This window comes from Pinus tabuliformis, chromosome 4_1, assembly GCF_031772625.1.
Source record: "Pinus tabuliformis cultivar Carrire ecotype Pingquan chromosome 4_1, CPIR1, whole genome shotgun sequence".
In the NCBI taxonomy this organism is placed as follows: domain Eukaryota; kingdom Viridiplantae; phylum Streptophyta; class Pinopsida; order Pinales; family Pinaceae; genus Pinus; species Pinus tabuliformis.
Genome location: NC_142303.1, coordinates 802217413 through 802228314, shown reverse-complemented (window position 1 = coordinate 802228314; position 10902 = coordinate 802217413). Strand labels below are relative to the sequence as shown.

Below are 10902 nucleotides of genomic sequence, written 5' to 3'. Positions count from 1 at the left end.
GATTTGCAGAGACTCGGAAAGTGACTCGATCGCATGATAAGGCAAGATGAAGGAAGACAACATTATGGTGGCGAATGAATATCAAAAACTTTGCTGCTTGGATGACAATCAACAGGTTAGCTAGTTTTCAAAATTCTGGAACTCCCACATTCCTACAAAAAACACACTATTCCTCTGGTTAGTCTAGAGGAACAAAAATTTGACATGGGAAAACCTTCAAAAAAGAAACTTGTCCGGACCTGGGTATTGTGTTCTATGTAGGAATGCGGAAGAGGATAATTGGCATATGTTCATCAAGTGCCTTGAGGTTTCTATATTCTGGCAAAATCTGGACGCCACATATGGACTCCACCTCCCACAGTTCACTTGCATAACTGACTGCCTTGAATGGTGGAGTAAACATCACAGTTCATGGCGCTATATACCTCCTATTTTCTTTTGGGAGATCTGGAGATGGAGCAACAATATTATCTTCAACGACTACCGAGAAAACGGTGCTCTGGTGTTGGAAAGAATTAGAAGCAAAATATCTGTTGAATTACAAGTTGGTATATTCACTAAAAAGCCCACTAAATCCAACACTGGCCCTGAGATCATTTACCTTGTAGGGTTCTTTGATGGCACATCACAACGCAACATATGTGGGTGCAGATTCATTCTCCACTTTTCACGAGAGATGACCAATCACGTTCACTGGGGAGTGGGTAGAGGCTCCAATACAAAGGCTAAAGCTATGGCGTTATGGGGACTTCTCCAGTTTGTTCATTTTCTGGATATTCAATCTGTCCACATCTATGGTGACTCAAAGGTCATCATAGACTATGTTGGCAGCAAGGCTATCATATGCAAATCCTCCATTCAACGCTAGTTACAACAAATCATGACACTCTGGAGTACACTTCAACACTCCACCACTCAACACATTAGCAGGGATTTCAGCATTGAAGCAGACCATCTCTCCAAAAAAGGCATCATAAACAATCTGGATGGTCTTTACATAGAGATCAAGATGGGTGAGACTTGGTTCAAGGCCAGGATTATGCCATTTCCAGGATAGCTTACTAATCCTGATAATTTCTTTTTGATATCACATATATCCCTTTTGTTATTTCCTTTTCGATTTAATAGTTACAAAATTTCAGATATGTTATATTATTGCCTATTATCAGCTACACATGTTGTTACTATTTTTGAACTATCTGATATCCACAATTGTAAGATCAGCTTTTGCTACTCGGACTCATTATTGGGATACAATTGTATGAATGCAAGATAGAAAAAATGCACTGACATACTATCTCTAAAGCACTGCTATTTGGGATACTTAGCTATGAAGAATATGTAATTACTATATATGAATGAATATATCGCTTTTTTCATCTGAACAAAAGATAAATAAATAAATAAGTTAAAAAGAAAAAGGAAAGAAGGAAGGAAAGAAAGAAAAAAAAGATGACCAAACAGATTAAACCTAACCAATTCTCTCTTTTGCTCACCCCTCCTTTCTCCTATATTTTGTTTCATCCTACTTTCTATCACAGCTTTCAAATTTTTAATCCCAAATATCTATGTTATTAACCACATCATATCCTTCTCCTAAATAAATAAATAATTAAATATAAAAAGAATATACCTTTTATCTAAACCCCCTCCCCCCTCTCTTTGATTCCCTATCTTTTGGTTTGTTAGTAATATTTTTTTTAAAAGAAGCAGGTATTGAGTGACATTAAAAATCATCTAATTTGAAGAGCAGAATCTTTTACATCAAGTGTCCTAGTATTTCCATCTGGTTCCAAAATTTTTCTCATCCTATTACATACCAAAATTTCTTCATAATTTCTTCATAAGGCATATTGTTATACTAAGAAGGTTTTTCCCATCTATTCTCCAAAAATCTCTATTAAGAACTACATGATGATATGTAGTTCTATAGGGGATCCTCTACTTGATGCATGTTGTCTTCTACAAAGTATTCAAAATTGGAGTTATGCTCCACATTGGCCATTATTGGATGGTCGTCCTTCACCAAACTCTTGAACTCCAAGATTTCCCACGTTGCGCGCCATCTCATTGCCCTCTAGTTGGTCACAAAGATTCTCCACCCTAAACGACAGCATCTTCGTTTCGAACTAGAGACACTCAAACTTAACCTTTAACAGACCTATCTAATGGTAGAATATTTCATGTATGGCTCTGGTCTCAGTTAGTTGCATATTTTCCTGGCGATATGTCAACATAATAAGAAACTCCACTACCCCTACGATCTCAAATAGATGGGCGCCAATCTTGTCACCTTTCTCTCCATCATCATGCACCATTATCGCCTGTAAATGCATTAATTGTCTCAATGCCATGAGAAAATAAGAAAATTTTACTTTGGCCTCCTGAATACCCTCGTTCTCCATATATAACTATGTAATTCCTATCCCGAGCCTGCTTCCAAAACCCCTTGCATTGAAGGCTTCTAATCTCTGCCTGTCCACTTGCATTGGATCCATTAATGGTTCAGTGTGATAACTATGAAATATTATCTTCGACCATACGCCAAATAGATATGTCTTCACCGGTATATGGATTTCACACATTTGCACCTTAATAAATGTCTAATCGTCATTGGGTTCTTTGTCTAGTGTCATCTTCAGGTTTACATAGCCACTCCATGTGGCCATGAAAACAAAAGTTCCCACAAAACTATGGCGCTTCATCTTTAATATAATTAAAATGTATTTAATTAACTTGAATCTACTAATTGTTTACTATTCCCGAGATTAATGCACCAATGGAGCTGCCTAATCTATGATTTCCTTTCTGTCATTATGGTATAGGTTTGAATGACGGTCTTCCCCCATTTAATTTTAGATCTCATGGATTTTTGTTTGTTTGTTTGTCAAGTTGTCTATGATCCTCTAGGCTTGACCTATGGCTTGAGGAGCCGCAACCCAGGGGCACCTAATGTGTCAAATTCATCCGGGGATTACACCCTACCTAGGCTAGACTGGTGCTAAGCTAACTGGATTTTTTACCATGTCTCCTCCCTTTAGCGCAGGGCACAACCACCTGCCGCGAGGTATGATCCTGGGTCGCCTTGCTAACTATGCCCATCCTCGACCAATTGTGCTAGTAGGACTTGACTTGATCTCCAAGATTTAATAAGACTCCCATGTTTTCCATTTGATCCGCAAACTCATTCAAATGTATTTTGATGTGGTAAAAATAAATATATTCAAATTTACCCATTGATAATTTGATTCTATGCAAAAGCGTTGGAATCCTTAAATCATATGTTGTGCGAATTGCGACACTTTAAATCTTGTTGTAGAGCAATTTTAGAGTTGCCAAAGACTTTTAATTGTTGTATTCCATTTGTTGTTATTATTTCCAGCTCTTACCATAACGCTATATACTCTCCCTTATTGTTGGTCACCACCCCTACCCCATACATATTTGATCTCCCTTCGTAATATTATTAATATGGATAAAATTATTGACGTATTAGTATAAAAGTTTAAATAAATAAATCTATTATTTATTTATTTATGTTACTACATTTTCAATTATAATTTTACCTCATCAAACCATTTTATCAATTTCTTTATTATAAAAGTATTTTATCAGCTTTTGAGCGTTCATTTTTTCCTTTAATATATATTTTTTATCCTCGTAGCTATTATTTCACTTTCTATTCTCTCGTTATTACACAGTTTTATCGAGAAGTTTCACCCAATAATTATTATTTTTTTTTAACAGATAATAAAGTTGTAAAAAAAAATATAATTAAAATTTAAAAAAGAAAAATAATAATAATAATAATAATAATTTGAATTTATTTTTAAAGTTGTTATATTTTTTTGTTTTTTTAATTAATTGATTCATTTTAAAATAATCATTTGGAAATGTGTGATATGAAGTAAATTATGGATTTTTGGGCATTGGGTATTGATAAAGCATGATATTGATTCGTAGTATTATAACAAAATCTATTTATACATTAGAAATCTCCATATTAAAATGAGGATAAATATTTTGATAATTATTATAAATTGATCTCTATCCACATCTATTTAATTTATATTACTATCTAATACTTAAAAGATTCATAAAAAAATAACAAAAAAAAGTGTTAATTATTTTCTAAATTATTAATAAAATTGTGAAATATATATATTAACCATTATGTAAACCATTTTAAACTATCAAACATATTTTCAATGATTTTTTCCAGATATTAATAAATAAAATCATCAATATATTAACCACCATTTTATCATTTTAAACGATCATATTTTCAATCATCTTTTCTCAAATATTAATAAAATCATCAATATATTAACCATAATTTTACCATTGTTTAGACCATTTCACATTACCAAATATAATTTCCATTCTTTTTACACCATTGAGGATCTTGTGATATGAAAAAACCAAAATACATTTTGAATATGGGAAATTTGATTCTTATGTTCATAATGAAGTGAAACTATGATGAGTACACTTATCAACGAAAGTTTATTTTCTCATGTGAATATATATTAGCACACCAATCAAGTGGAGAAGGAGATTTTGAAGTGAATCTGAATGGTTATATGGTTAGAAGATATGTTAATAGTTTTGGATTATTAGCATAGTATTAAAGTGGAGAAAATGAGATTTTAAGTGAATTTAAATGGTTATATTTCTGGAAGATATATTAATATTTTTGGATGGTGCATTCATATAATATGGTTGATGAAGAATTTATTAAAAAGAATTTTTATTTAATTAAATAATAATGGATATATGGTACGAAGATGTGGTGGAGGAGGTCGTGATATATGTGTTGTTAAAAATGTAAATGATTTTACATCTCAAGTACAATGATTTCTATATATTTTAGTAAAGTCGCATAGTTATAATCATCTCATTAAAGTAGCATGTTTCCAAATGTGTAAGCTATTGCAAATGTAATACTCAATCATCCATGCTCATTCTAATACTTCAGCATGTTAATAGGGGCCATAATTTTTTTCAGCTATAAGCATATCACTCGCATCATCTTCTTTCCTATCATCAAAAACATAAAAGTGACATTGGTGCCTCTTGGGATTGACATATTTAATTGTGTATGTATCAATTATTCTTGGTACAAGACAAAGATGGTAAAGTAAAGGGTAGAGAATTTGTTGTCACACATATTTTTGGTGGGAAAACTCAAGTCTATAATTTAAGAATTCTCTTGTTTTCAATTGTACATCTTGCTATAAAAATCTTGGCTTGATTTTGACATGCATTTGAAGCATGCCTATCTCTATTTCAATTGTTAAAATTTTACTCAATTTGAAGCTTAGTGGTAGCTTGAATGGAGAATTCGCTTAAAGTTGGAATGAAAGTAACCGAGTCATTGTCATTAAGATAGAATTTAGTTATTTAATCCATATCAAAATTAATATTGATGGTTTTAAAAAAATAAAGGGAAATAAATTATTGTAAATCAATAGAGTTGAGGATCATCTATTTATATAGGTAATGAAAACAATGGGCATGCCCTAAATTCTTCATTAATTGCTCATAAAAGTAAGAAAACATATCCAATCAACACAATAATTTTGGATGAAAAGAAAATAAGGGAGTGGGGTTTTAGAAAGAATAAGTAATTGAGTTTGTTACATCATCATTCATTAAAATGAAATGTCGTCATGGTTCACATTGATATGCTATCATTTCCTCTTAAAGAAAGTGGGGATCAATTTTGATCCCAATTGAAAAACTATGCTGGTTAAAGTTTTAGACAAAATTAAGAACTACATTAATGGAAGCATCTTGGTAAGTCTCAATTCTAATGTATAGGAAATTAGAGGAAGGAAAATTTAAAGAAGAAAAACATAGAGCTAGAGACCTTACAGAGTACTTGGAAAAATGTTACAGATAAAACTATTGCAAAACAAAGGTTTGTGGAGTTCAAATTTATATTTCCCCTTTCAATAAAATAATAACTTCATTCTTGTCAATCTCCATGGACAACAGATTGTGTGTGTCACTCATTGAAATCCACTTATGTAGCGCAAAATTATACAAAGGTTCTCATTCAAAGCCAAGTTTCAGGCCTAGCTTTGGACATGAACTATGATAGATCATATCCAACCCTCCTCTAACTTCATTTTTAATTATGTTAAAGAGTTTTTTCCAATGGTGGCGAAGAAGGAGTCTCTACTAGTGCTATAGATGAAACTAGAGCTAATAATAGTGGAGGCAAGTAGGGAGGTCCTATACCTATAGGTGGTACCCCTTTATTTATTTATTTTTTCTCTCTCTCCTCCTTCTCTTAGCAATTCACATCCTAATGATGGGTTTTGTTCTCGACTTGAACCATTGATTGAAAATGTTCGTTGTGGATAAAACTCGAGAAGAAAATCCTTCAAGATTAATATAATACTACAAATGGAAAATTGTAGTTTCCCAAGCATTTCCATCCAATTAATTAACATAAAAAATACAGGCCATAAATATCATTCCAATTGGATAAACAATGGTTTAACTCTTGGGGTGTACAAGCTATTGAAAGTGCATAGATTGACTTTTAGCTAACAAGCATTATATGGAGGAATTTTAGATATCTTCTTAGAATGGAAGATTGAGGTAGAGGAATATCTTATTGATTTTTAAGAACTAATGTGGTTCCTCTCATCAATTACATCTTATAGTCTAAGACCTTGTGATGCAAATATATAAATGTTTATCACCTACTCCTATCTGGAAGGCATGGATAAGGAAATTAATCAAAACATGAGATTTTCCTAGGGAAAAAAGGGAACGTGAAAAAGGTCAAATTTTCTATTCTATTGCAATGAGACTATAATAAATAAATATATATAGAACATACATGAGAAAGAAAACCTCTGAAAATGTTGTAGATTCCAACTCTCTTTGATTTAGCATGGGTTAGAATGAAATTTAAATGCCCTACTTAAATTTATTAGCAACAAAAGATAGTTCCTTCATTTTTTGCTTGTTGGAAGACTTGATTGAAGGGTAAGAATTTTGCATGTCAAAAAATGTTGAAATATGTTAATAAGCTTCCCCATAGCTAACCACTTCAAATAATTATTTTCTAACTATATGATGTAACTACCCTACAAGTTATTTCTGTGAAACATCAAAAGACATCTCCAATCTCTATTGATGCTCTATTATATTGTTATCATACATAATTAAACCATAATAAATATCCAAACCATATCCACAAGTGCTTTCAACAATTTAAAGCAATGTCTTAGCATTAATTGGAATAGATACCATATTTAACTTCATTAAAATCATTTCCATAATGTGGGTAACACATGAATTCCAATTCCATGGAGATCAAGTTCGACACATATTATAAAAGTTTTGAAAAATTGACTCATAAAACTTGTTAGTCCCTTCTTCGTGAGGAACTATAACATTCACTTTGCAATCAAAATACATTTATTTTTCATGTTTTTTATTTTATTTTTGCAATTTTAACCAAATTTTTAATAAAATGTTGAAAATTTTTATTTTGTATAAAGTCAAAAATAATTTCTTAATTTATTAGAAAATTTATTTCTAATTTTCAATTGGATGAGGAGTCTTGATAATTCATTTAAAAATAATAATTAAAAAAATAAATAAATAAAAACTAATTTTGTGAGTGGTCATTCCATAGGTGAGTGCTAAAACACAGATGTTGTTATGCTACTCCAAAATTAACGGAGTTGCATGTCCTTTTAGTGGGGAGGGGGTAAAAAAATTTCGAGATGCTATGACACTAACAATATTATGCTACTGCTATTCCTAATGATGCTATAACTAATAAGATTGCAGGTCATTTACATAAATGAGAGATTGAACAAATATCTAATTAATATTATTATTATGTTTCATTGTGCAAAGCTGCACGGATTTCACTTTGTGGAGAAAGCTTGCTTTGCCTAGTAAAAGCTCCACACATGTTGCCTATTAAATTTGCCACCTCATGTGATTTAATTTAATTTATAATAATATGGAGGCATTGGAACAACGCTTTCGAGTCGACATTCAACGTTTTTTTTTCCATGCTAGAGATTCTTGACAGATTCTTCATAGATACCATTACTACTTAACCAACTCTCGGCTTTGTGTCACAACCTCTACTTTCTGCGGAGGGCTGGAACTCATTGTGCCACTATTTCTTCCACCTAAAGTTGCATTTAACCTGTAGAAGCGAGTGTGTTTATTCATAATGCGCCTGAGGATTGTATTACTGAGTTATATTACTGAGTTAGTGTGTGTTATTTTTGTAGTAATGCAACGTGTATTACTGAGTTATTTATTGAATTCAAAAAGCCACATATTAACAATGTGGCATTCCGAGGTCAATGGTGTGTTCAAGTTGTTGTAGTAAGCATTACCAAGATTTTTAGGTTGGGCTATTTTTTGGAGCAATAAATTTGAGTTTCGTTTAATGTTGATTGGTTGTATGAACAAAGCAGCAATTTGCTACCGCCACCACCATTTCTACCACCAAAATAATTGAGATCGTAGGCACCAAATGAGCGATCCATTGGCAGTCTGAAGCTTCTCCAATGAAAGAAGGATCTGAAGCTTTATGCTTGAAGCTTGCGCCGAAAATAGAAATATTCGAAGCCTTATTCTTGAAGCTCATGGTAAATCTAAAACCATTCAAAGCTTCCCTTGAGCCTCAAACTCCCCCTCATTACTCTTTTTATAGTAATCTGATTAAGGGGTTGAAAACATAGGATCAAGGGGTTTAGTTAAACTATTTGTGCGTTTTTTTTTTAATTATTTAATACGGATGGATGTAATTATAACTTAATTTCAAATTTCCTTTATATTCAAAATTTCAAATCATCTGTTATACTTTTTTTAATAATTTACTAATAAAATTAAATTTAAATAATACATTGCTTCATTTTTCTCTGATATTATGAGAATGGTTTCTGATATTATCAGAATGGTTTGTGAAATAGTGGTAATATATTTGATTATTTTGGTTGAGTTTACAACACTTTCAATTTAAAAAATATTCGAAATTTTGAATATAGTTAAAGTGAGGATTATAAGTTTATATTAATTATATTTATTAATATAATTGTATTAGTTATAATTATTAAATTAATATATAAAATTTATATTATATAGTTATTATATTAATATATAGAAGAGAAATATATTTATAATTTTATTTTGCAATGTAAATCAATTAGTTTATATGGAATTTTGTTGCGCGATCACAACTGAAAAAGTCTTATAATCTTATAGAAAAAGATTAAAAATAAAAGTTACATTAACGAAAGTTAAACTATCCTAAGAGGCCAGCAAACCAAATCTAAAATAGTTAGATCGACTGGCATCGATTACAAGTAATTGCACTACTCTACATGAAAATGTCACGTGTCTGGTGATTATGATATTTTCCACTAACTTGCAATTGGCGCAAAATTATTGGACATTGATGCTTTTGTTAAATACACGGGATTGTGGGAGCCGCTCTGCACATGGCTGTGAGCCACTTTCCACAATGGTCACCATGTCCTAACCAGATAGAAAGCATTAACAGGTGGCGCTAATCTCGGCGGAAATTCAAAAAAAGGTACCTGTCCCACTCAAAACCAGAAAGAGCGGAGTATGACGAGATGGCTAAACCGCGTAGGCGGGCCACGGGGACATAGATGATAAGGAAGCAGAAGTTCGGCTGCTTCGTTTTTCTTTTCAATGAAATAATGATTGCACTCAACTTGCCATATAAATGAGAGATCTCTTGGCTGCACCGTTTTATCAGAGTGTTGTTTTAGAGATTGCCAGTGGAAAATCATCATAAAACTGTGCGCTTCTTTCTTCTGTTGGTCATTAACGAAGAACTGCAATCTTAGAATGCTCTGAAGACATATTTGTAGATCAGTGATGGATCTCAAAGTTGCGATAGCAATCCCCAAAGATTCTGCGGGGCACGTGTGCCATATCTCCCGAGCCTTCTCACCGCCAATGCCGCAGAAACAAAACGGGGGAGCTCCCACTCTTTCTGCTCCAAGGAGGAAGCGAGGAGTTAACCAGCGGCAGCTCGTTATAAAAGCTGCAAGCTCTGGCGAATATCAATTTGGTTCAGGTACTGTTTGTATTCTTTATCACTGGACTTATGGTTATATCTATGTAGTGGACTGCTATGCCCATGAGTGGCCTTTCAAAAAGTTACATTAAGTGCCAAATTGTTTTGAATGCAGGTGGCCCGAACATAGTGGACGCCAATATGATACTTCTGAGAAAGCGAATGTTCGACCTCAAAATGCAGGAGACAAATTACAAGACTCCGGAAGAGTACATGGAATGGGAGAAAGAATTATATCCCGCGTATCATGCGCAGGTATTCAGGGCAATTGCATGGTTGCAGTACACTTTGATCAACACTCGGCCTGTTGTTGCAATCACACTTTTGAGTTTGATATCTGCCAGCGTTCCCTTATCGATTATTATTGTATCAGCGAGTCCTGTAGGCCGCGTGGGTCAAATTACAATGGCGTTACTTAGCAGTTTGCACAGTTAATGATGTGCAAATGACGTAACTGGAAATTATAATCCATGAAAGCAGAAAGAAAAATATGTCATCTTCAGTTCACTCATCCATACTCAATAGTTAGAAAGATCTATTTTTATATATTGCAAAAGAACGTTGAGGACGGACGAATAATAGCATTGGGCAAATAAGAAAGCAGTTCAGAGATTTGAACAGACGATCAAGATGCGGATAATACCATCAATTTGATAAAGTTGTTGAAATCTAATTTCAACTGGGCAGCTGTACCAACGCCCAAACCGCGCAGCAACTAACTCACCCAAAACCGCCAGAATGAAACCACAAACCCGCTTGAGGCATATCGGACCGCTCTTTGGTATGGAGTGGTTTCCATACAC

At 33.1% G+C, this 10902-nt stretch overlaps 1 protein-coding gene across 1 annotated transcript; it reads left to right on the top strand.

Annotated features, from left to right (window-relative positions):
• The first annotated feature begins 9805 nt into the window (after positions 1-9805).
• On the top strand, positions 9806-10637 carry LOC149178632 (uncharacterized). Its single transcript, XM_089423676.1, has 2 exons — positions 9806-10099; positions 10215-10637. The coding sequence occupies exons 1-2, from the start codon at positions 9898-9900 to the stop codon at positions 10532-10534; spliced, it is 522 nt and encodes a 173-aa protein (XP_089279802.1). The 5' UTR covers positions 9806-9897; the 3' UTR covers positions 10535-10637.
• The last annotated feature ends 265 nt before the right edge of the window (positions 10638-10902 follow it).